At 37.2% G+C, this 27,372-nt stretch overlaps 2 protein-coding genes across 2 annotated transcripts in view; one reads left to right on the top strand and one right to left on the bottom strand.

Annotated features, from left to right (window-relative positions):
• The window catches only part of RALGPS2 (Ral GEF with PH domain and SH3 binding motif 2), a 99,156-nt gene that overhangs the window by 28,787 nt on the left and 42,997 nt on the right, over positions 1-27,372 (bottom strand). The window contains exons 8-12 of the mRNA XM_009705618.1: positions 6,542-6,679; positions 5,572-5,662; positions 2,908-2,975; positions 2,103-2,238; positions 1,130-1,281 (exon numbers count right to left, since the gene is read on the bottom strand). Coding sequence (XP_009703920.1) covers positions 1,130-1,281; positions 2,103-2,238; positions 2,908-2,975; positions 5,572-5,662; positions 6,542-6,679 — 585 coding nt within the window. The remainder of the gene's footprint in view (positions 1-1,129; positions 1,282-2,102; positions 2,239-2,907; positions 2,976-5,571; positions 5,663-6,541; positions 6,680-27,372) is intronic.
• Positions 9,301-27,227, top strand: ANGPTL1 (angiopoietin-like 1). The gene is made up of 5 exons (XM_009705617.1): positions 9,301-9,645; positions 16,290-17,147; positions 22,180-22,373; positions 24,774-25,044; positions 26,814-27,227. The coding sequence occupies exons 2-5, from the start codon at positions 16,322-16,324 to the stop codon at positions 26,999-27,001; spliced, it is 1,479 nt and encodes a 492-aa protein (XP_009703919.1). The 5' UTR covers positions 9,301-9,645; positions 16,290-16,321; the 3' UTR covers positions 27,002-27,227.

Raw genomic sequence — 27,372 nt, forward strand, 5'->3', positions numbered from 1 at the left:
TGCTGGATGATTTTGGAATGGCAAACTTTGCCACAGCAGAGAACCTCTAGAAAACAGAGACAGGCAATGCACATTTAATAGTGGAAGCCATCTGATGTGAAAAGGTTCAAATTACTTTGGTCTAAGGTAGCTCCAAGATTTACTTATTAACGTAGCTTTTTTTAAATTATTGCCTCTTAGATATTTTACTTTTTCTACATGAAAAATATATTTAATGTTTGTTCAGAATATGGCCTCCTCCTCAAGAAAATACATGAATAGCTCCAGAAAACAGCACAATTTGGAACTATGTGACCTTGTTTCTCTCCATGAAGGCTAAAAAGCAAACCTGTTTTTTAAAATTAAGTTATTGAAAGAAATGTGTAACACTACAAAAATATTTTATTACCATAAATGCATAAAAACTGAACATTGTTGAATTCTATCAAGCTAACAATTCTGAGAAAAAGGACTGTGCTAGAGGTTCCATTTCTCAACCCTGGCTGCAGTTAGGTGGATCTGAGAGGTGCTAGCCCTGCCTTCCCTCCACTTTAAGGATCTCTGTGTAACAGGAAAAAAGAGCAACGGCCATCACATAAGAAACTCAGGAAGCAGAAGTTCTCAAAAGAACAACACTCTAAATATTTGAAGACAAATAAGTTAACCAAAATAAAGTAGATTCTGACATTTTGAAGTATACAAAAGTTAAATTGCTATCTACTCCTGACAAAAGTCAGGAGTATTTAGAAATTATGCTCTTAAAGACTGTCAGCAATTTACAGTTCTCACTGCCAATTTGATACGGCATTTTAAATTGAAATCCTACCACAAGACATTTTTAGTTTGGATTGATGGGGGACAGGAGGGGATAGGAAATGGTGCCCTGCACTTCCCTCCACCCCCGTCAAGGAAGAGAAGGAGTATCAAAGGTTGTATCGTTACTGGGGATAAAAAAAAAAAATCTGCTTTTTAAAATTTGTCAGTTCATGCTATATGAATTATGCTGCTCTTCACCTACATCTCTCAAATTTGTTCTAAAATAGACTTGGTATTTCAGAATAGTAACACTGTTTGTACAATCGCCAACTAATCGTGCTAAAAACTTTATTAAAGGACCATGCAACTGTATAGGTACGTTTACAGTTTCTACCTATTGAAATTCCACTAGAAAGGGTGGAGCTTTCTGCCTGCCCTCGAGATGGGACATGAGGTTCCATGACGCTGTCATCCAGTAGGTGCCTCGGTCCTGCATTGGGGAACGTCGCACTTTTAAATTCAGCCGTATTCATTTTGTGTATGAAACTAGAAATAAACAAGGATAAAATTGTTACAACATTATCTTTAATACATTTCAAAATTTGTTGTTTTAACACATCCTGAAGGACTGCATGCAGTGTGTTCCAATTACCAAACTAAATCACAGTTCAAGTTATAAGCAATTGTGTACAAACTGTATTATCTATAGGAATTGCTAGTCTTAAAACTGCACAGCACTCTTGGAGCAAAGAGAAAGTCGAAGAGTACTTTAAAAATTACTTCAATATCCTAAGGTATTTTTGTCTTACTGTAACACATAACTGAACTTTAGAATTGCATTCTAGCTCATTAAAGATAAACTTACACAATGTAAGTCAAAAGATGAATCACTGAATAGCTACAGTCTTGCATTTTGAAAAGATGACAAGGGAATTGATGATATAACAATCAAGGTATTAATTAAGTACACCTATATAAAAAAACCCCCTGAAGCTGTTACTATACTAAAGTTATATAAAAGTCTACAAAGGAGGTCTCACTATAAAAATACCAATAAAGCAATTATTTCAGTTTGAATTTGAAAGAATTACACTGGCATTGAGTTGCTATAAGTGATAGTTTTGTCATTCAGAAAGAGCCTATTTTGGCTATTCTTATCATCATAACAGTCACACAGTCCTCCTATTTTGATTAATTCTCCTTTGGTTGGGATATTACCATTATAGTTCTGAGCTTGCCCTCTTGCTACAAATCAATCTCTTAAGTGAAGTATCATACAAATCATGCTACTTTTAAAAAGCAAAGCTTTTGTATTGAAAGACGGTAAATCACAAAGCTTAGGATTTTCAGGTTAAATAGATGCTGACTTGTATCCCAGACTGTGACATTTCCTATGTCCATGCGGTATCAGGTTCCTAGGCGAAGGGGGTGTTGGTGGTAGCAAGGCTCCTTCAACTGCAACATTTTTCCGTCCACTTTGTGGAGATGCTCCGACTTCCGAGCCTGGGCACAAAAAAAGACAGTACTCCCAACTAACTTTACAATTACTGAAACTGTGCAATTACTTCTAAGAAAATTGTGGAACAGTTGCACAAAACTTCCTAAACTCAATTGGTAAGAGATAGCCTGTAATAAAACTCATTGATATACCCATATTGATAATTTAAAACCCTGTACTTCGGTTTTTTTCCACCAGATTAAAAATAAACATGCTTACTTCACATAGACCATCCAGTTACAAGTATTTTGAAGTCCTAAAGGTTGCTGCAATAGCTACATAGGCATTTAACAGGTCCCACTGATTCTGTTTTGAAACTCCTACCTTTAACCACTTTTGGCATTGATCAAAAATAACGTACATTTTTGGAAGCATATTATACCATGAAAAGTTTAGACGAAGGCCCTTCTGTCTAGATGCAACAAATAATGAATAATAGCTCTTCACCCCAAATGACACTAACAAGTTAATGCCACAATACACATAAGCTAAAAAACTGACTCAATTCCTTGAAAGAATTTCTTTACAGATCACCTTTAGACTTTTTATTACAAATACACAGTGTTCATACTTCACACTTCTTTATTAGCCTCAGGCAAATATTTTCCACATTCGCAACTCAAAAATAATGCATTTGACCACATTGAGTCTTCTCACATTTATTAAGCATTTACCTACTAAATCTTCTCTGGAAGCAGCAGAGTGGGGGGTGCTGGTCCCTGGTTCTATCTTTAATGAAAGTCTGCATTAAAGAAGCATTAAAAATTACTTTATCAGGAAAACAGAAGCACATAAAAGTAAGTTTTTGAAAAATTATTTTTTTAAATTTACAATTGAAAGCTGTCTGGTTCTATAATTGCAAGAAACACTATAAAGTTAATACTGTTAAAACTCTGCATAGTTATCTTTAGCACATACTATTTCCAAATTTTTATTTTTTTTTTGAGTGGAAAAAACTGTACTACTGCAACAGGGTCCAATATTCAAAACAATGACGTGCTAGGGCATAATGTAGTAAACCAGTCTATTGCTTTGGTACACACAGACCAGGTCAGGTTTGCAATACCATGTTGAAAGGAGAACCAGACTCAACAGGAAAACCTTGGCTACAGCACAACCCTGCAGCCTCTTCTGTACCAGGGAGCCTGAGGCAGCTGGCACGGCCAGGTGAGCTGGTTAACAAGGTGTGGTGAAGTCATGCTGTGGAAGGAGCAGGGGAAGAGGCCATTGCTCCATGTTGGTAATACCCTCTGGAGAAAACATAGCCACACGTAAGTCAGGACCTACGCAGCCCTGAGACTGCTGGCAGATCCATGAAACTCAGTGATGATACCACTACTCTAGCATAAACACTGGGAAGAATAAAAAGTATACAACTGCTCCTCCCACCTTGACTAAAATACTTGTACTTACTATACTTCAGATTTTAATTTTTTCTATGAAGTACAGTAGTGTGCCAGGCCAAGCCTTTTGTCCTTACTAGTCTAAAAGCCAAAAATCCTCCTTTTGCGTTTTGGAAAATACATTATCAACTTGACTATATCCATAATTCAAGCTTCCTCTATAACAGGCACTTTCTAATGCCATTTCCAACAGTACCAGAAAGAGGGCAGACTCCAGGAGCAGAGAATTCCAGGAAGACTGAGCATATCTTGTCCGCAGAGCTTGCAGAATGAGAATCTTTGAAATTAGCAGGGTTGGAAATGCATCTACTTAATTTTGGGGAGAAAAAGTTTGAAGTTTGACAGCTCCTCTCCCTCCCAATCCCAGAAAGTTTCACAATGATTTATTACCATTTTAAAATTTAATTTTTTAAAATAAAATAAAATCCTTTAGTAAGAAAAAACCACATATTCCACTCACAATGGCTGTTCTCTAACTTCAGCCTTTTTGCAGATACCTTAAGGGATAAAACGTAAAATAGTCACTTAGAGTAAGAATAGTTCTTCAATATACACTCCTCCTTCGTAAAAAAATTCAGTTTGGAGATGTACAAAATCCATAGGTGTAAAAACAGACTTTCTGAACAGCAGCCATGTTTCTGCATCATGTGCAATTGCCTCCATTCATTTCCCTGCCTTCAAAACATGGGTTGTACAATAAAATTCCCACTAGTAGTGAGCCCTACCTAATGAAGGCTGAGGATGGTGAAATGTGGAATTCATGGAAACAATACGCCACTAAGAAGCAGCCATTGCAGTTAAGGAACTTGAGTTTGTGGGTTTTGTTGTTTGTTTGCTTTTTCCTTCAAATGTTTGACCACAGAGCTTTACTCTCAGTGATAAGCAAGCAATACTTTCCAAATCAGGCTATAGAACATTTCAGCAAAAAGGTAAAGCCAGATGCTTGCATACGAACACGCAGAGAATAACTAACAAGTCTCAGAAGGGAAGCCAAGGGTCTGAGCCCTCGTTAACTGTTCTTTGACATAAACTGAGGGGTCCCCGATTGCTGCCTTTTGGTAAATCCAAGTTAGGGCTATCAAATGGTAAAGTGTATCTGTTCCTCTAGTGTGTGTACCCCTCCCACCGTTCAAATGTAGCTACACAAGCAACCAATTCAACACAACGGATGTCACAAACCTCCCGGGTAGCCAGGATGGGAACGGGTGGGGAACCTCCTTAAGCAGATCAGCCAATGAACAAAAGCTTTCTTCATATGCAACACATTTGCTTTAGGTTTTTTCCTATCCTCAGGGCTTGTTCCTGTCTCCTGCCAGAGATTTCCATCCCCCAAGTTTTGCTGGATGCCAAATCACTTAATAAGGAAATAATCTTTTAATTAAGGAAGTAGAAACCTCTGTTTTGGGCTGTATGCTGGGAGCAATGGGCAGGGACAGAGATGGACTATAACTTGCCTGTCAGAAATCAAGTGCTTACGTTTTACTCATACTGTATAACCTAATCAAAGAGAAAAATACAAAACACAAGTAAAATATATATGAAAATGAAAGCCTTAAGTCTCGCTCAGCAAGAATTTGGGACTGGACACACAGATGACTTTGTTCTGATGAAAAATGACATAAGCTATCTCCAGTCGTGGGATCCATCTTACTGACTGAACAGTGTCACATGTGAGCCAGAAGTATGGAGTCTTTATTAGCAAACACTCAAAGAGGTCTGCAGATCGAATCAACAGACCAAACAGACCTAAAAGCCAGGTCTTGACGCAGTCAGGCACAGAAAAGGAAGGAGATATGCCATCCAGCATGCTGAAAATTGTCTTGAGCACAGGACCCTGCTGTAACCTCACTACTTGCAATCTTAAAAGTGACAGGCTTTGCATTATAAAAGTTATTTTGTAATGAGTTACAGTCAGTTATAGCATTTCATACTTACTTGTAATTGTCATCTTCTACAAACTTTTGTAGTTCTTCTATGTACTGAACTGAGTTTAGATATTTTTGGACATGAGGCAACAAAGGAATATCTGAAGAACAGATGACATTCATTATCACCATACCATTCATTGGTAAGCAAAGTTATTTTCCAGAAACTATTTAAATGGAATCAGATCTCTTGCCTTTTTATGTGAGATGGAGGTACAAACTACAGTCCCTACTGATGTTGAAATGTTTGTCCTTCGTAGTAATTGTCATGTGTTGAGCTGATATTCCCCACAGCCATAAAGCCAGGTATGTATCCCCCTCAAGCTGCTCCACTTATCCACATGTAAGGGAAAAGTGAGAGCGCACCCCTGGCCAAACTGAAGGTCCAGACCTGGAGAGTTGTATCTGAGGATTCCTTCACAGCCCACATTCTCATTATATTGAGCTTTCAGTGAAGCCGTAATCCTGTGCTAATTCACATTCCACCATCGCAAATGCAGTCTTATGACTTTACTAGAAATTGAAGCGGATTGTGAGGGAGAGCACCTTTCAAGAAAAAATACATTACCCGATCTATGAACAGAACTATAAATGTCCAAAAGATAAGCTGAATGTATTTTATTATCTCCAGTAAAAGTACTACTCCAAAAGCAATCCTACTATTTTTAGAATTTATAGTCATAAAATTATGAAACTCAGGGATACAAGTCTATAACATACTAGTAAAACTACATTTAAGTACAATGTATTCCACATTTTTCATCGGAAAATATGTACTACAAAAATGTGTGTGATGTAAGACGATGCTGTCACAGTCAACAATACCAGAATAAACTTAGGCTTTTGGGCTGAGAGAGTGAGGGAGAGCGTTAGTGGCGTTCAAATAGGTTGGGTCTTATGTACACTACATTACAGAAGACAAATATTAAAGCTTTTAAAGTTGCTCTCTTTAATATCGCAGTGTTTACAAAGTAGCTTACCATATTCGCATGACTGCTGTAAATCTGAGATAATTCGAAGAATGTTGTTCATTAAATTTGTTCTTTGCTCGCTTTCCAGAATGCTCCCTGTTGACGGGTAGGCAGAGTCAATATATGTCAAATCTGACAGATAAATACCTGAATAAGATTAAAATAAAAAGTTTCTTTATTTAGTGTCTCATATTTAGCAGAAAAAACCTCACAAACAATATCTGGAAGAATTTTTGCTTTCATTGACTAACGTGCATGCAAATTGACAACAGTATTGCCCCAGAACAGTATTTTGGATCTTTTCAACAACATCTCTGAGAACCTTCAGGCCTCAGAGTAAGACAGTAATAACATTTGGACTTACGGGAAAGTACATCACCATGCCACCCTCGTCTGGGATTGAATTTGCACTCTTCTCAATCACTTAAGGATTAAGTTTTGTCAACCTTCTCAGCTGTACTTGCAGATGCTGAGGATACGAGTACAGCTAGGTTTTTGTGTGCAAGCTTTCATTCTCTGCATGACAAATCACAGCAGGAGGATCCTTTTGTCCTGCATCACACCAGGCACGTACTATCTGACTTTGTGTCATTATTCCTAAATCTAAAAGTAATTACAAGGACATGCACAACTACTCATGAACTTAATCTTCCTCCATATCACCAATCAATTATTCCCTTGACAAATACGAAGCGTACTAAATACACAATGCTAAAATACATAATCAAAATTACTAACGATTTTGGGAAGTCGACTACTTCATTCCTCCAATTCAGCAATCAAAAAAATAACAGAAGGAAAAATCATATAACAACTCTTCAAGCTGAATAGAAACTCAAAGTCAACTTGCAGCAACATGGGAAAAGTTAACTAGGCAAAAAGTGCTCTCAGATTGAAATGTGGTATGAATCCTCCAGTTCATATTAATCACAACTCCAAAGATCCAACAGCCTTATAAAAAAGTCTCTTCAAAGTCTTCTACCTGCTTTCTTCCCCATCATCATTGTAACCTCATTACTCTTTCAATCCCTCGATCACACAGAGAAAATCCTCCTCCTTACATACTAATGCTGTAGACAAACTGCTTATTTTAATTCTAAATGAAGCTCCATTTCTTGAGCTTCACTCAAAGACTAACCATTTTTGTCTCAACTAAATGAAACATATCCTGACCAACTCTACTATAAAAGGAATCGCTCTTCATCCCCTGCATCTTCCACAAGATATCCAAATAAAAAACTATACAAACTTAAATAGTATTTTTACAAAACTTATTTCAGTAACAGGGAATTTCTAAAATGATGTTTTGCTTCACTTCTCAGCCTTGTATAACCAAAATCATAACAAGAAGTTTGGCTTTACAGGTGGAAGACTATTAATACAACCTCTCAAGAACAGCAGTGGTGTTTGTATAGCACCTAACCTGTAGAGTCCTCAAATGTGAGTTGGGAAACTCTGGGCACTTCTCCAAAATCAACACATACACACGTGTGCGTGCACACACACAGAAACAAATTAAAATACTTGTGGTTGAAAGGTGACACATAAAAAAGTGAATAAAAAGGTATTACACATGACCTGATATACTACTAAATTTCTCAATTTTCTCTTCTGCTAGAATCAGTTTATTAAAAAACCCAGAAAGGACAATCAGAAACACCAGATAGTCACATTTAATTGCTATGCTATCTAGACTGTATAAGCTGTCCCAAACCTAACTTTGCTAAGCAACGTCCAAACGGGTTTAAAAATCCCAAACCTCCTCAGTCTTCGACAGAAAAAAGTAAATCATGCCTACTAATTATAATTGAGGAAATTCACTCTGAACAGGCACCTGCAATATTATGCAGGATTTTATAAACCAATGTACTTGTAGGATTATCTTTCTGAATGGCTTGCTCAATTAAGCACTGATTTTTTTTTCTTTTAGCTACATCAAGAACTCTTTTCTAGAGAGCTGTTCTCTGAACTTATTTGATGCATTTCTATGAAGCCTACAATAATTTTGAAAGCATACTATGGTAATTCTCTTTCAAATGTAATTGGCACATCCTTTGTGAAGAAACCAAAAAGATCAATGAAAGCAAACTGAATGCACCTAAGTGCTGGCTGACTACTGACAGAACTAAAAAACAGTATTCTGCATTCCTCACAGTGCAGAATCTCTGTGGCTTTTGCTACTTCTAGCACCAGCCAGATGTTATCAAATATTCCGATACCTACTCAAAACCATCACACACACAGTTTTAACATTTTCCACATGTATCAGAGACTTCATGCGTTTAACAACTGGAACTGTTTCTTATTAAGCGAGTGTCAAGAATTGAATGTGACATTCTGTCGAACATTCTTCTAGACTATAAATGGTTCATTTTTCCTGTTGCATCCAGCCAGGCTGCCCCTTTTATTCCCAGCAACACAAATCGAGTTTTATCAGCCTGAAAGAATCTTTCTTCTAAATGAAGCCTAGTACTGTAATAACTTGAAAGGCATCTTTAGGCAGCGTAGTAAAAATGTTTGATTTGTAATTGCCTGCCGAACTTTTGCACAGTCTGTTGCCATATGGTACCCTCCCTTCTACTGGCAAACAATCTTTCCTTGTTCCTAACTTCTCAGCCTCCCTACCCCCGCCTTTTCTGGAGGGTATGGATAGGAAATCCGAAGGAGGAGCTTTCTTCTGCTCTCAGTGTGTTCGTGGTGACATCATAGGTGGGCCGAACGTCTAAGTCGAGTGTGCGTTTGTTTAAAAAAAACTGTTCAAAAGTGATGTATATGGAATCTGGGTCAGCTGTAGCTGGTTAGTGCACTTCTGCACGTGAGGGTAAAACACTGCAGTTTCAAAACCCATTTATTTCTCTCTTCTGGAATAACACATACTGGAACATTACTTTTTGCCTTTTTTTTTTTTAATGATTAGTTAGCTTGCTTATCGTATGGAGAAACCCAATTCCTCAACACAGCTTGGAGCTAACAGAGAAAGACAAAAGCAGTTTTCAACTTCAACTGCAGATTAACAATCCACAGCATCGGGTAACATAGGAAGAAAAAGCAACTTGGCCTCTGGATTTTCCATCTACCACAGAAGCAAAACAGCTGGAAGATTTTTTTTCTTGGTAAGTTTTAAAGTTATTCTTACTTACAAGTTTAATTTTGAGCTATTTGTGAATTCTACATACATGTCCCTCAACATACAATGGAGCAGAAACAAATCTCTCTCAGCCTGAGAAAAGTTTGACAACTAAAATATAAAACTCACTTTTATGGCATTTGCTAGGCTTTGGAAACTTGGAAAGAATTAAAAAGGACTCTGCATTAAAAAGCAGAGACTAACTCATTCCAGTTGTAAGAATGAACAATTTTCAGTTGTTTAGCTGTAAATCTTCTGTAGATTTTGTTATCTGCAGTTACAGAAAATTAGCACTACCAGAGTATTTGCTAAGCATATAATTTGGGTATTGTGAATGTATTAATGTGCAATTCTGATCCTACCAGAAAGCAAAAGCCAAAAAACCTATTGATTTCAGGGAAGCTGGATTTCACCCAACACCAGAGCATAGACCTAGCATTACTAGAACTAGAAAATGGATACCTCAATAAAACCACTGTAAAAAGTCCCAAGTAAATCAATGCACATCTGTAAGTAGCAATTATTGTATATCATTTCAACTAAATTTTTATTTATGGGACTTCTGAGCAGTAGAAGTAGTCCAAGTTGTACAATCAACCAAGAAACCAAAGTCATACACTGACTCAGAATACAATTGAGTTTGTAGCACAAACAATTGTGCAACTGAAAATCCAAAGATATTGCATTAACTGGCACTAATCCCTTCCTTTAACAATCTGTGGAATGACGGGGAAGTTAATTGTACCTTAATTAAACAGTAGTTTCTAAATAAAGATTCATTTCATAAACATGAAATGCAGCATACAAGGCAATCCTATATTAAGTGGAAAATAGAGGGGTTTGTTACGGTTCTTCTTTGGGAAGGGGGAGGGGGGGAGGATGCAGTTGCAAGCCAACAATTAAAACAAAGTTGTTTACAAACAGAAGACAAAAGTACAGATAAAAACCACAAAACAGTTGCTGATACATAATTTTCTACTATTTGCCTTTCTTCATGCTGACTGGAAATTAATACGGTAAATAATCCAGAACAATAGAAGAGAATTTAAGTTACGTATTTTTATTAACAAACTCTCAGAAATGCCTGACATGTTAAAACAGAATGAAGGGGATGATGCTAAAAGAATAGACAAAATGTTACAGAAAGCAGAATTAAGATTTAGTAGTTACGGGAGGGAAAAAAAAGTCTGAAGCAGTCTTGACTAACAAGAAAGATGGATCCTTTCCAAGTTCTTGAGCCCTTTTTCTCACTATCCTTTCGTGCTTCTTTACGTATTAAAGAGAACAATCTAAACAACAACAAAAACATTTGAAGCCTACATTGTGTGCTTTGGACACCAGTCTCCATTCATTCATGATTAGCCAAGGTTTTGATGTACGCTGCTTAGAACAATTCCTAAATCTTTCACAAATGAAAACAGCTGAGTCAATAATTTTAAAGCAATAAACTGGCTGTGCGCAAGGTTTTAACTCTCTCCTTTGCTGTCTTCCAACTTCAGAGTTCAAATTTTGAAATGCTTATTTTAAAACAAATAATGGAATACTAATATTATGCTGCTGCCACAAGAATGATCTGAAGTATGATGGAAAATATGCCATTTAAAGTTTTACAGGAATTTACTTCAAAGAATGGAATTTCTGAACCTTTAAACTTTTGCCAGTAACTACATGGCTTTATCAAGTCTTAATTACTGTTTTACTGGGCTTAGTTTGTTTTTTGTAACGTGCCCTGTCAGTCTGGTCCTTAAAATTTATACATCAATGAATGAAGCAAAATTTCCTTTAGCAAACATCACTAGATGCTTAATGTCTTCACTGTCTACTTTACAGAGAATTCTGGAGCCCCTAAACACATTTCCAAATGCAAAATGCAGCACTCCATTGTACCGGCCTGTTAAAATGGGGCAAACACACACAATGGCTGCAAACAAACATAAAGGAACCCTCACAAAAAAACCCACCAAAAAAATCTGGAAATGTTATGATATTTTGCTGTTTTCAGAATATCTAGTATGAGAAGATTTACAATTCCCTTCTGCAGAGAATTTCTAAGAATCTATCATTTTTGAAGTGACACATTTTCAATGACTACTTCGAAAACCCCTGAAGATTTTTCGATTGCCTTTCGTAAAAGGAACCAGATTTCCATTAATCTCAGAGAAGCAGAATTCTGTGACTCAATACATCATGTATCTGACTAACAAAAACCAAGAACGTATTATTCCTGGATCCCAGTCAATACAATTGAAAGTAATCCTGTTATGTCAGCAGAGGTAGAGTGACTTGCCAGAAAAGCACTTGTTTATACAGAGGGGAAAGTAACTTACTGAAGTACACAGATACATCAAAAATCCATGTGAACATTTCTCCTATAATAAGAGTGTTCTTCCCACATTAGTGTTACTTCTAATGTAATGGACCCAGTTTTAAGCTAAAAAATCCACAAAGATCTCCACTTATTCTGTGTAAAGACAGGGGAACATAGATGGATTTATTGATTTTAGCTGCTTAGACAAAGCTTAAGAGAAAACAAAATATGCGTAACATCAGTAACAGAGCTTTCAGATTAACTGGTATCGTGTTCAGAGGATCTTTATTCTCAGCATTATCATTTACTTTCTCAAAAACCCCTGTCTCTTTCTCTTCCTGTTTCACATGTTTATAAATGGAGATTTATAAGAGAGGGCACCATTGGTATGCATCACTTGACCATATTCTTTTAATAAATATTCTGAATAAAGGTATGTGCTGATACTGCGCTTTCCATACAAAGGGAATCCTATATTCACATTTACCTGCAACACTTCCGTTACACTCAGTCGTAACCACCTACACGGCCCAGGGAGAAGCAGTCTCTGTCAGCTCCAAAAGAACAGGTTCTAATTTGTGTTGTGGGTCTCCAGATTCTACATCCTGAAAACGTGAGAGTCACAGCAGTACAACAAAGAACAAACAGTTTGCTGTGTAGAAAGTTAAAAAATGCCAAATATATACTAGCTTCCACACTTCCTCATCCCGGGAACTCTAATATTTGTAAGTGATACAATATTTTTGGGGGCAACACAGCCCCTGTTATAGTAGTTTCTCAGTGAAAGTTAATAACAACAGTTACTGGCTTATTTTGCTCTTTTAAATTGGAATTTTGTTCCTTTAAACACTTTTAAAAGTGAAAATGTCAAAGACTCATTTTAGAAACAAGGTTTTATTGGTGTGTTGTTTTTTTGGTTTTTTTTTTTTGTTTGGTTGGGTTTTTTTTGTTTTTTTGGCATGGGGATCAGTCCAGAAAAAGAAATCAGAAGAAAAGGAATGGCATTACATGTAAAATGCTAGTGAGGCCCTATCCACAGCCCTGAGTATTACTGACAAGATGATGACGAAGTTTGTGTTGCTATGAATAGTTGTACATTTTCTCCTGCAAAAGCAATAAAACATCAGCATGCCAGAACATACATAATGCAACTTCTACAGAAGTCCGAGACCCAAAACTGGGTGACACCGAAACACGACAGAACCAAAGTAAAGTGACAGTCCATTCTAATTTAAAAAACAAGACAGTTCATGAAGACTTAAACAATGTATTTTAAAGCAATAGTATCTGTAATCACCATCTCTCCCGCTTATTTTCCAAGGTTTGCATTCAGGTATTTCAGCAGCCCCACTCTCTACAAGCAACTCTAGACTTGCAGGAGGGGTTTGAGACTGTGACTCTGTCTAAACTGATCCCTGAGCCTCAACCGCTTTATCTCAGAACAGTTATGACACTACGTAAACATCTAAAACTGGGAACCTGTAACATAATGTGTCTGATTAAAAAACCCTAAAACTACTTCCCAACTCTAATATTTGTCATTTTTAGGTCTTACATATTAGGCTATCATTCTGTGATATTTTGGATAAACAGTGTATATTTTTTTAAGCTGCTTGCCCAGAACATCAGGAAATTTCTGAAACAGTATTTTCATTTCCTTCTAAGCTGATTAAAACTCCAGGTAAATATCTTACTCGGAACCTACTCTTGTATTAATTAATTAATACAGCTGGGTATTAAGCTGCTCAAACATGCCAAGCAACATCATAAGATGTTTAATTTTTTACCATCAACATTCCCATGGAAGTGTGTATGTTCCCTACCAGGTAGATTCTCAGAATGAACTCATCCCTGCATATCTGAACATATCGCTTTAATACAAGACATTTGAATGATTTCAAAGTTCTAGGGCATAATCTTATGCAGCTGTTACATTTGGTCATGCTACATTACACCATTTAATTTAATTCATTTTTATAGTCTGATAGAATACATGGTCAGAAAGTGGGCTGCATCGCAAAATGTTTGGTTTTGAAAGATTCATTTAAGTTTTAAAGCATTTCAGGGGAAAAATGTGCTGCTGTGGGGGAAACCCCCAGTCATTTATTATTTAAGTAACTGTATATCGTCTTTAAAAACTACCTAGAACTAAAGCGTTATTCACCTTTTTGGACTATGAAGTAGCTATTATATACTGTGAAAACAGTAAAATACTGGACTTGTACTACGGCTTCATCCTTACCCATATGCCATGAAGTCACTTTCCGTGCATCTGCAAACACTGAACATAAAAGTATTGAAAAATAATTTAGATGGGAAGAAGGTTCAAACTTCAATTAGTTCAGCTCACCCTTGTCAAGTTAGAAGCCACACACAGACCCGTTTCCCATGTATTTACTATGATTCATGTCAAAATTTAACCTAATGAACTTCAAGCTCTGAGCCCTGTTCAAGTGATTAGTATTTTAAACATCTGAAATTACAAAAGAAAAATACACAATCTGCTCTGGAGAAAAGTAATACTTTTTCCTATTTTTTTTTTTCCTCAGCAGAGAAATATTAACTTTTAAGCAAGTTCTGTTTTCAAAAGAAATATTTACTAGTAGACACCAAAATACTTATTGCTACCTACTAACAGTAAAATACACAGAAATAAGTTTTTAAATATAAACTTTCTCAAACTTTTGTCTATTCCCTCCATTCATGTACGGTAAGAAATGACTTACAGTATGTGTTAAAAGCAACTGTTTTCCTCCCCTCCCAGAAGCAGGGCTGGCAATACAACTGTCAGCCAAATAAAAAGTTATTTTTTAGGTAACAGTGGAACATTTTATCTAAGATTCCTAGATACAATTCCTGACTGCACGTACAGCATGGTTTGAAGTTTGTAACCACTGCTTTTAGTGAAGCCAAAAAATAAAGACTTGATACGTTCACTCTGAGGTTGACATCATTTGTAGCAATAATATTAAAGCCAGTAACAGAACAGGGAGAAGTGACCTGACACAAAAGTCACCTTATCATTTGTAAATGGGAATGTAAAGGAAGTAGCACAGGTCTGCTTCTCCTTCAGGGTGACTGTTTTGGGATTGCCAAACGCACTTAAATTTGAACTTGGCAGGAACAGCATGAAAATTAACTTTCTCTGGTTTCACTTTATTTCTCTTTGTAACTTCACAAAGGTCACTGTACAAGGCCTTGTACAACTGCTAATAGTAGTCTGGAAAGGAAAGGCAGATCAACAGCTGAGATAAGAAGAGTGATCTGCTTGACAAAGCAAATAAAACATGAAAATCAGGAAAAAAAAAACCTCACTAAGTGCTACCTTTGTTTATAATTTCAAATATTTAAAAAAAAATAAAAAACAGGTCTCTAAAAACATTCATGGTTCTTTATCATTGCATTTTAATTCTTTACACAGAGTTAAAAGAAATACACTATTTTCTTTAAAAGGTGAATGAAACACTTCAGCATGGTATTTACAGTGATAATACACCTGATACTTCAGTGTTATTTGGATAAAAATGTGCTCAAAGGTACAAAAATAGCGTGACAACGATTTTAAATGTTATCTCAAAAGGCAACTACGGAGGAACACACATGGAGAGCAAACAGCGTTATAGGCTTTCCTTACAAATTTAAAGTTACTTAAATCTTGAAAATTACATATTCAAGACAACGATCTTACACTAATCTCCTGCCTAACACTAATGTCCAAAAACAGTGTTAGATATGTGTATATTTTTCAATTCTACTGTATCTGTGTATATATAAATTTGAAAAAAGTGTGTACATATGAAGAGGTATGTATGTAGTATTTAACGAATTATACATCTATATACACCCATATAAAGCTAAAAGAGGACCAGAAATATATATAATCCAAATTCCAAAATTCATATAAATATTTTTGAACATACTATCACTCTGTCTCCCTACTTCCCTTCCATGAAGATATTCTGCAAGCACTCTGTATGTTCTATAACCCTGTGCATTTAACTGAAGTGAGTACATATTTAAGCAGTCAAATTTATAATGAAAGCATAACACATAATTTTAAGCAGAACATTGTTTCTGAAAATTTATCCATTGCAAGAACTTCTCTACTAAATCCAGTACCTAAATTTTAGGGCTTGCTGCTCAAAATACAAAACTATTCTTTGAAACTAATCTACTGGAATCTAACTCCAAGTAAGAGATTCCAAAGACTTGTCTACATACAGGTTAAACGTGGCAAACCCATCCGTTTAGGCAGTTTAAGCAGTACAGGAGCTTTAGTTATGGCTCCAATATAATGATTTTATGTTTTATCTGTTCAATAGTGTCTTCTGACAGTCATCGTACTTGCTTTAAAATGAAGATATTTAAATGGACTTTGGGTGTACTATTGTTCCTACTGTTGTCCATCGGGCGCTGTACAGAACAATCTACGCCTAATAAAACATCCCAACGGAGGCATCCTCGTTCAGCCGATGGTGGAGAGGAAGGGAAGAAATGTGGTTACACGTTCTTGGTCCCAGAACAAAAAATCACAGGGCCAATTTGCGTGAATACTAATGGACCAGCCACTGGTAACAGAAAAGATGAAGTCACAAGGATGGACATAGAGAACTTGAAGGATGTGCTGTCCAAGCAAAAGCGGGAGATTGACATTTTGCAATTGGTAGTGGATGTGGATGGAAACATTGTGAATGAAGTAAAATTACTGAGGAAAGAAAGTCGCAACATGAACTCTCGGGTCACCCAACTCTATATGCAACTCTTGCACGAGATAATTAGAAAGCGTGATAACTCACTTGAGCTTTCCCAACTGGAAAACAAAGTCCTTAATGTTACAACAGAAATGTTGAAGATGGCAACAAAATACAAGGAGCTTGAAGTAAAATACGCAGCACTAACTGATCTTGTAAATAATCAGTCTGTCACTATCTCGCTGCTAGAAGAGCAGTGCTTGAGAATCTTCTCGCGACAGGACACCCACGGGTCTCCACCTCTTGTTCAAGCGGTGCCACAGCACATTCCTAACAGCCAGCCGTACACTCCCATTCTTCTGGGAGGTAACGAGATCCAGCGAGACCCGGGTTACCCTAGAGACAGAGATGTAAGGCCACCACCTGATCCAGCGACTTCTCCTACAAAGAGTCCTTTCAGAGTACCGCCACTGGCTTTAATTAATGAGGGTGAGTTACCTATCAGTATCTATCTAACCTGAGATTTCTCTATTTCAGAGGGAAACTGTCCTGGTTATAGAAATAGAACGAAGAATTTAATGTATCTGGTACAGCTAGCCCTTGCTCCTGATTCTGATTTTCTCCACTCCCCCACCAAGGAAAACTTTAGTTTGCCAATTTGTTCAAGTCTTAAGTTATAGTTGCGTAAGATGAATTTGCTGAAATAATTGATACTCAGAAATTCAATCTGAAGAATTTACATCTTTGAGTCACAAAGTACTCAGGTTTCTGACTCCAGCTGGGTTTGAATTATATGACTGAAAATTCAATGTTCTAGTATTTAGCACTGTTTCTTTGAAGATGCCTACTAGCTACAAGTTACAGTAACTGGCAGTAATAATAAAAACTAATTAATCTTAAATAAATGAAGTAATTCTAAGTAGTTGTCTTTTATACTTACACACATTTCCCAGAAGTTAATCCTGCTAGCAGAATTTTACTCCTTCTAATCTGAGCTGCTTTAAAATGAACACAGTCATGCAATAAGTCTCCAAGTGTTTGGTTGAAATATTCAAGAGATTTAAGGTAAGTTTGAAAGGATAATTGAATCAAGGCTGGATCCAATTAGATGCACTCAGCTTTGAAAATTTAAAATGAGTAACTACATTCCCAGTAATTTGATGTCAGTAGGGGATGGCAAGTTAAACTAATACAATAAATATTATGAAAATACATTCAGGAGACTGTATCACATCTTCATGTGTTGCATTCTTCGGGTCACTACATAATTTCATCTATCACCAGAAACAAAACTAGTGAAAAGAAAATTAACTACCTTTGAGCTGCCCTGAATTCTATCATGATTCTTGCTTTATTAAAATTTTGACAGAATTGTGATTTTAAAAAAATTAAGGATTCAGAAAAACAAGTTTTTCCTCAGATGTTCAATCAAGCACTTGCTCTTGGCTTCCGTTAGCTTGTACAGTAAAAGGCATCGGTTGGGGGTTTTGTGCTTGGGTTCTTGGGGCTTTTTTGCTTTCAAATTGCCTTTAGTTACAGTTGGAAGTTCAACTCGGTTCCTAAGATGAAGACAAATATTTATTTCTGACTGTTCTACAGCATCACAAACAACTAGCTGCTGATGTAAGGAACAACTGTTTTTATTCAGGGTCTGCAGAAAATTTAGGCACAAGCCCAAGTAAAACGCCAGATGTCGTGAGAATTTAAATTGCACATCATGACACAAAGGGAACAGCTAATGTAAAAGCATTACATTAACGTCTGGTCAGAGAGCAAAAGTAGAATACTAAAAACCAGCAACTTCCTGTTTCGCAGAAAACTCATGCTTCAAGGTTTTGTTATAAACGTATCTTTTTCTCTCTCAAGATACTCCTGCTGCTCATACAAAATGAAGCAGTAACACTAAATATTCTCTTCTAAATTATCTACCATGGTTTCCACTAATCCCTTGACCTCTAAAAGTTCAGAGTTTGAATCCATTTTTGCAACGGAACACAAAGAAATCTTAGGAAATTTATTTTAACATTATTCAACTTCCCTTAATACTAGATTCTTGAGTTTGAAGTTTAAGTGTTTCTTGAAGTATCTTGGGAAAATGAGGGTTGAGAATTGCTACAGCTGGTAAAGCATCAACCATCAAAACCAAAACTTCTAAATTGCAACACAATGCCCAGTTATCTCCAATTCTTTTTAAATTAAGATAAGCACATTTAATCGTGCAAAGAACCAAAATTGTCTATGTCACAGAAAAATGAACTTTCCAGTTAAAAAGATGATGACTATTTATAATACAAAGATGTCAAAAAAGACCAATGAAAACCAGTCTCATTTAGAAACAGGCCTGTCAAAGACTTGGTTATGACAGAATAAACAACAGGACAAACAAGTAGGGGCTTTCTCCCACTGTATCTGATGAAGTTGTACCTCACAAATACTTGCACACAGAAGTTTACAGAAGGGTCAATGTGCATCTTAATATTGTGGGTGGAGAGCAAAATGCAAAATATGAGGCAAAGAAGGATAAGACTGTATTTTCTGAAGAGTATTTTAGGTAATTTGCATTAAAATGGCTCTGAAAATTGAGGAAGAATAAAGTTCCCATGAATTATAGTTTTCACAATTATCTTAATCCTTGGAATAATAACCAGTGTCTCCATATTTTACTGCCATTATGTTGCAAAAAGTAGCTTCAAGTAGACAGAGTACCTGAAAATTACACACTCATTTCACACTGCTGCTAATACCTCTCAGTTAACAATGTAACTTTTTTGTTTTGTTTTAATATAAGCCCAATTTTATTTGGGCATTCTCCTCTACTATTGCCCCAAAAATCTTCTATATAAAGCTTCCACAAGCGCAGCTTCTACATTGTCTGCTCAAGATAACATCTGGGATCTTAAAATAGGATTCAGCCATCATTTTATTAAGCTTCCAACTTAAAATATTTCATCAATTTCCTTCTCTATTACATCTAATTTACAATAGAACATGATTTGTACTAAATCTTACATCTAAAACAATTTTAGAAGTGAAATATTTAACAGATTATCTTCTCAGAGTATTTCCAAATTACAACTAATTGGCTTAGCAACTTAGTGTACACAGACTGTTAAAATGACTAGATAGGCATGAGAAAGTTATTTCCTACATATATAACAAGATTTAAAACAGAATAATTTTGCTTTTCCATTAGCCAAAGCCTCGCCTCGCACCAGCACTGTGGAGAATCTTACACTGTTTCACAAATCTCAGCATTTCCACTGAACAAGAAACGGATGAGTTACTATACCGTGAACTTAAAATAATTACACATAATGAAGAATTTACTTCTCAAAAAAGATTGAAGGCTATACACCAAAAGTTAGTGGATTTGTTGGATTTCCTTACACTAAGCGCAGAAGTCTGTTACCTCTACTACAACATTAGCTTATGACAAGCACATAGACAAATCTGAACATCAAAAAGCAGACAAGTTGCATCCTGTGACCTTAATGCCAGCTGAATTTCAGCAGTAATCAAAGTGTATTACATTAACAGACCAGTACAATTCTGTCTGCCTTAAAAGCTACTTAAAATCACTCCAAACATCTGCTTGGGTGTCTCATGGAAAAATGCGTCCTCAGTTCCTCCTCCAGTAGAAATCACGTGAAATGATACACAGCAGATTTAATGGAGCTATTCTTAATATTCGACTAACATTACAAAAACTACTACTTGTCTTTTTACACTTTTTCTAATGCAATACAATAATACTTCTAGAACAACCTCTCTGTTCAGTTATACAACATCCAAATTTACTTTAGATGGCTCAAGAAAAGGGAATGAGACCCAGCTTAGCCCAGGACATTATCTATCCACTGGACAAACATTGCAATGTGCACAATCTACATGGAAATTTTAATTGTGAACAAGAGAAAAAAAGACTCATATACCAAAGCTACAATATTTCTTTCCTAAGCTACTACTGCATGCACTGCAAGAATGACAAAAACATCCTCAAATCCTGACAGTGCTGTATGCAGCAGTATGGACAACGATGGCTCAATGTCTGCAGCATTCTTGGTAGCACTGTCACAGCCAGAAGCTCCACGTAGTCACCTTTGTCAAATACACAAGTTTTTTGCGCTCTGATTAATATGAGATGCTTAATGGATTTTTTGCTAATTACACACTTACCCAATTGGCAACTACTACTTTAAATTCTAAAAAAAAGCACGACTTTCAATTTGCTTTTGTTGCGCAACCTCAATCTGCAAGAAAGGTCATTTTCTCTCGACCTCTACTTTTGATTAAAGAATAACCTCAACAACTGTCTTCTATGCTTCTCTGCACATTAGCTTCTTCTCTGACTGATTAGTTTTCTCTGAACTTCCAAGTAGATTTGAGAAAATGAGCCTTCTAAAATGAGGGGAAAGCTGCAGGTAATTTAATTTCAGATTTACTGAGTATGAGTTTTCAGATACATTTAGGGCATCCACCACTAACTAGCCATCAGAACATATCCTGCTTTTCATTAGTAAATAACTAGTCTCTCTAAATCAACTGAATTAATGCTACATGAACATAAATCCTTTTCTAAAAATAGAAAATAAAAATATTACCAAAAATTGAAAGGCAAACTACGCTAAGTTTTCAGAGATATGTAAGCTTTATGCTTCTTACAGAACAACCAGATGCTGTTCTGTAAGTAGTATTTGTAAAACCACTATTCACATGGTCTAAACCAGAGCTTCCAAGCAGCACTGTCAACAGCAACAGCATTTTTGTAGAATCACAGTTGTGAAAACAAGTATGTGAGCCCTTTTAGCTGCTCAAACGTCTTTCTCCATTGCTTGGATATTTTCTTCATCAGTATCCATCTACATGTATCGCACCAGGATGACACAGGAAACTTAAAAAAGATTCCTATCCACAGTTAACAGGCTGATCCTAGAACTGGGTAAGTACATAAAGGCAAAAAAGTTACACAGCATGAGAATACTCTTTCACTAAATTCCCTGTCTGTAGACTTTGGCAGTAAATATTTCCTATAGCAGCTCTCAAACTATTTATGTATCCAGGTGTATGTGTGGGGTTGTTCAGGTGTCAGGTTTGTTTTGTTTTGAACTTCCACCAGTTTCAAATGGGTGCACTAGGATAATGAACTAAATGGATGTCTCCCTTCTGTAAAAACAGTACAGGAGAAAACGGTTAATGAAAATCATAATGCACTTGTTGAATATCAAGAGTCAGAGTATAAATCTTTGACACAGGAGACAAAGTTAAAAATTGGTTATTGGTAACCGAAGTCTATTACCTATTTAGCAAAAAGAAGGTTTTGTTTAAATATATATAGAGAGAGGATACTGACACGTTTATTTATATATACACAATTAATCTAAGCCATTAACTTTTCACACTGGTTCCATGTTAGTTTTACCTTATTTGAATTACTGACTTTCCATTACCATTACAAAATATTCTTGAACAATGTGCACTGCATAGCCAAGCCTGAATGCTTACAGTATTTCTTTCCAAAAAGGTCCATTCAAAGACTGCCAACAAGCCAAGGAAGCTGGGCATTCCAACAGTGGGATTTACATGATCAAACCTGAAAACAGTAACGAGCCAATGCAACTGTGGTGTGAGAACAGCCTGGACCCTGGAGGATGGGCAGTTATTCAGAAGAGGACAGATGGATCTGTCAACTTTTTCAGGAACTGGGACAGTTACAAGGTAAATTCTGGAATGCAGAAAATCAGCTGCTTCATTTCAGCGCGGCAGTGACATTATCTATTGCAATCAAGATGGTGTGAACATTTCCAGTGCAATTCTTCATTGCAAACGGTTGTACTAAATGATAAACACAGAAGATGTGGAAATAAATAGCTGCTTAAGTTAGGGAAATTAATTTTACAAAGATAATTGAAAAGAGTGGTCATCCCTTAGAGGCAAACATATTTCAGTGGGAATGTCATATTTCAGTGCATCACTTAACTTTGTATAAACTAACTTATGGTCTGAAATAGCCTGCATTTGTGATGCACAACACAACAATGGGGGAGACACATGTTACTCTAGACAGTGACTGGGAAGTTATTTATGACAAAGACCTAACTAAATACATGACTGAGAACTACAGTAAGTGCTTGAAAAGCTTAATTGTATGCCTTAGGAATAAGCAATCTCAGCCAGTGGAATTATTAATTTAAGCACATTAATAGATTTGCAGGATCAGGGCCTCAACTTAAAAGCATTCCTAATAATTAATTAAAAGGAAATAATTTCTACCTTTAAAATTAGGTTAGAAATCTGAAGATGGCAAGATGAAGATGTAGGGCTGGTGAAGGGAAACACATTCTTGTGTGTTACTGTGACATTAGGCACTAGCAGGCATAATGCCTGGGACAAGCAGTGCATGCTGCTTTGGAGTAATTACATGCTAGACAGGAAATTTGAAAATCCTTTTGGTTGTGTTTTTTAAACAATAACAATGGGCTGACTTCATACATACAGGACGCAGGTTTTTTCCCTATGATCCTGTGCTCACTTTATATGGATCTACAATTGCCACATGCATTGTGGCTGAAGAAAGAACTGAGCCACATTTAATGCAATCAGTAATCTAAAGATAATGTCGTATATACGAAGGAAAAGACGAAAAATTACTACGAGGATTTTCAGGTTTTGTATTCTTGGAATTTAATGATTCAAATGTTAATTGTTCCTTAGTAGCAGTTATTCAAAGCCTTTACTTCTCAGAAAAGTAGGTGGTTGGTTTTTGTTTGTTTTTGTGGTGTGTTGTTTTTTGGGTTTTGTTTGGTTTTTTAAAATGTTGTAAGGCAGTTACAGAGCGCCTTATAAAGTAACCATAAACATTTCTAACATAATGCAGAGAAAATGCAGAAGAGTGTGTAACTGGTGTCTAATAATGGCTCGAGTTTCTGCAAATTTGCGCCCAAGACATTTCTCATTAAATTGCATTAAACCATGGCTGAAGATGGTATTCCTATTACTTAACTTCAAGTACTTGAAGGTGCACTTCCGTGACTGGCTTTAAACTAAAGCCTGCGCCACTGACAACAGAGATGTCTCCCAGGCCCACAGTTCTGCTTCTTCCCCAATCTCTATGTGGCTGCATAGCTACAATGTTGACGCAAGAGAAGTATTGCAAATGTGGCCATGAGCCAGGAGAAAAGCACCGCTACCATTTTTGGCAGCAGCACGATGCTTGATCAACTTAAGCCACTTGTGAAACTGCAGCTTGAGTTAGGAGCCTAGACTGTTTATCTCCCGGAGAGAGACCTTCCCAGAAAGTGATTCAAAGCAGGAAATCAACTGTAGGTCCTACATAATCAACAGCCTGAGGAGGAGGGTAGGGAGACCTCAGAAACTAGGAAGCATAACAGATAGCTACGGTGGGTGATGTACCTACCTTAGCTGCAACACCAAACATTAACACCACTGATTTATTCAGGGATAGGAGATGGCAGATATGAAATATCACTTTATAGCTACCGTACTGCTAGTCTGTGATTCGAAAGGAAAGACGTAGTTATATTTCATTTCTAATAAAAGAGCACAGATTAAATATGCAATTAAATTTACAGTAAAAACCAACACCAGTTACATTAAAAAGGCAACAAGAAGTTATTTACCTTTAACACTGAGACTGTTGATCCATAAATACCTTTTCCAATCTGCAAATATACCCCCTTAAATTTCATTATTCATACATTCTTACAGATCTCCGTAGCTTTGTCAAGAAATACATTATTTCTGTTTCCCTATTCTCTCTTCCTTTAGCCAAAAAACAAAACAAAAACAAAAACACAACACACACAAAAACACCAAACCAAAAAAAAAAACCAAACAAAAACAACCACAACATCACAGAAAACAGAGTTTTGCTACCTTTACCGATTCTGGTAGTACCTTATGTGGCTAGCAGTCCAACTAAGTAAATGGTCAAGTGGAGCAAAATAAAGCACTTAAAATGCATGGGTTGAACAGTCATTCAGAAACTTAAAGGCTTGCAGTACCCTAGTTCCCTAGTTCCACTGGTTTATAATATTCCTGCTATTTTTGACAAATAAGAAAAACTAAGCTAACATCACCTTCTGATCTTTTGTACAGAAAGGATTTGGAAATATTGATGGAGAGTACTGGCTGGGACTAGAAAATATTTACATGCTTACCAGTCAGGATAATTACAGACTATTGATTGAGTTAGAGGACTGGAGCAATAAAAAAGTCTATGCAGAATACAGCAGTTTCCACCTGGAACCCGAAAGTGAATTCTACAGGCTACGCTTAGGAACATACCAAGGAAACGCAGGCGATTCCATGATATGGCATAATGGAAAGCAATTTACAACACTGGACAGAGACAGAGATATGTATTCAGGTAAGGAAACTAGTATGCATGTGAAAAGTGAATACAGTAGATCCTGTTAGTGATACCACCTTTAAAAAAAGAATACAGTACAAAAAAGCATGTAAATTCTGATAAAACAACTCTATTGAAAGATGCTTCAAACCAATAATGACAAAAATCACATTGACAGGTCCCCCCTTCAAGCCCCTGGCACCATTCAGAAATTCAAATTCTATTACCTCCATCGCAAGCACACTTGAGCAAGCTTTATATTTACCTCAATGACATCCTTATAATTTGCATGTGACTCTCTGCAGTTAGAACACCTGTCCAGGTGATCTCTCAGAGTACTCCTGTGGCCAAATAACAACAATCACCATATAATAATTACATAACAATAATCGCCATGTTTACGTGCTCTCAATCAACGGACTGAGAGCAGCCCTGAGGAGGATGACTTGGAGGTGCTGGTTCTCACCAAAAGCTCAACGTGACCCAGCAATGCGCACTGGCAGCCCAGAAAGCCAACTGTATCCTGGGCTGCATCCAAAGCAGCGCGACCAGCAGGTTGAGGGAGGGGATTCTGGCCCTCTCCTCTGCTCCGGTGAGACCCCCCCTGCAGTACTGCCTTCAGCTCTGGGGTCCTCAGCACCAGAAGGACATGGACCTGTTGGAGCGAGTCCAGTGGAGGGCACGAAGATGATCCGAGCGCTGGAGCACCTCTCCTATGAAGACAGCCTGAGAGAGTTGGGGTTCTTCAGCCTGGAGAAGAGAAGATTCTCAGGAGACCTCAGAGCAGCCTTCCAGTACCTAAAGGGGCCTACAAGAAAGCTGGGGAAGGACTTTTGACAAGGGCCTGTACTGATAGGACAAGGGGCAATGGCTTTAAACTGGAAGAGGGAAGATTCAGATTAGATATTAGGAAGAATTCTTCCCGGTGAGGGTGGTGAGGCAGTGGCACAGGTTGCCCAGAGCAGCTGTGGCTGCTCCATCCCTGGGAGTGTTCAAGGCCAGGTTGGATGGGGCTTTCAGGTCTGGTGGAAGGTGTCCCTGCCCAGGGCAGGGGGGTTGGAACTGGACGGTCTTTAAGGTCCCTTCCAACCAAACCATTCTATGATTCCATGAACTAAAGCTTCTGAACAGCATGAAGGGAACTGCGATTGTGCACAGGCTTAGTTAGGTACCAATACTTGAGAAACGGGCAGATCACTTTGTGTCATTCTCCTTAAAGGACACTCTTTTGTTCACTTCCACACTCTTCCTCCAGCTTTGCCCTTAAAGCCTTAGTAGTAAAAGAAAGGTTGGGGAGTGTAATACTTCAACTGCTTTTTCTCAGTTGTCAGTAACCATAAAGCTGGACAAATCTTGCAAACTCTTAAACAAGCCTGTAACAGCAAATACACAAGTTACAAGCAACTCTTTGTGGAACTGCAGTCCTGTGCGCTGCCTGGGACTGTACCAAGTCACACTGCTTCCACCGAAGTATTTCTAAGCAGCACATAATCCAAGTTCCTTGAATGTTAGCTCACAGACAAGCACTGCCGGCAGTCTGAGAAGAGTTGATCTCCTTAGTTTTCAGCTGTCACATTAAATACCGTGTCCATAATCCCCCCCTCCAGGCAATGGTTGCCATTACAATGGAATTTATAATTCAGGCACAAGCAGCCATTGATATGACTACAACAGACTAGGAAGTATTTCAAGTTCCCTCTAACAATAAGCCAGAATATGAAAGCATTTGCTAAACTCCATTTCTTCTCTTTAATGTTGAAGTTCACCCATTTCTTTCTGTTCCACAGGAAACTGTGCTCATTTCCACAAAGGCGGCTGGTGGTACAACGCCTGTGCCCACTCTAACCTTAACGGCGTGTGGTACAGAGGAGGCCACTACAGGAGCAAGTATCAGGATGGAATATTTTGGGCTGAGTACCGGGGAGGTTCCTACTCCTTGAAAGCAGTTCAAATGATGATCAGACCTATAGACTGAGGAGGAAAATCCCAGAGTGCTCAAGTGATCACGTATAAACTTCTCAGTGTTCGAGTTCCAGAAAAATAAAATATTAATTTTTAATCTTTATTTTGCACAATCTGCCCCTGCAAAAAGCAGGTCTACAGTTTTCCCATCTTTTTTCCCCCTCTGTTGTGTTCCCCTCTCCTTTTTTTAGAAACCTCTTCTACTGTGACAGACAGTGTTTTCTTTAAACACACATTCACAAAAGCAGATGTTTGTGCTTGCAAAGCATATTTATCTTTGTTCAAGTCCAACATACTTTATGTAAACAGTCATTAAAGCTGGTAAAAAATTCCAGATATATGACAAGATGCAAGCTTTTTCACTTAAAAAGCTTATGTTTTTTC

This window comes from Cariama cristata, unplaced genomic scaffold (assembly GCF_000690535.1).
Source record: "Cariama cristata isolate BGI_N322 unplaced genomic scaffold, ASM69053v1 scaffold8758, whole genome shotgun sequence".
Lineage (NCBI taxonomy): Eukaryota > Metazoa > Chordata > Aves > Cariamiformes > Cariamidae > Cariama > Cariama cristata.

Bases quoted from the DNA above. Each gene is read 5' to 3' on its own strand.
- ANGPTL1 (XM_009705617.1), top strand. From the start codon at position 16,322: ATGAAGATATTTAAATGGACTTTGGGTGTACTATTGTTCCTACTGTTG. The intron at 17,148-22,179 runs GTGAGTTACCTA...CTTTCCAAAAAG, and splicing joins ACTGGCTTTAATTAATGAGG to GTCCATTCAAAGACTGCCAA. The intron at 25,045-26,813 runs GTAAGGAAACTA...TCTGTTCCACAG, and splicing joins AGACAGAGATATGTATTCAG to GAAACTGTGCTCATTTCCAC.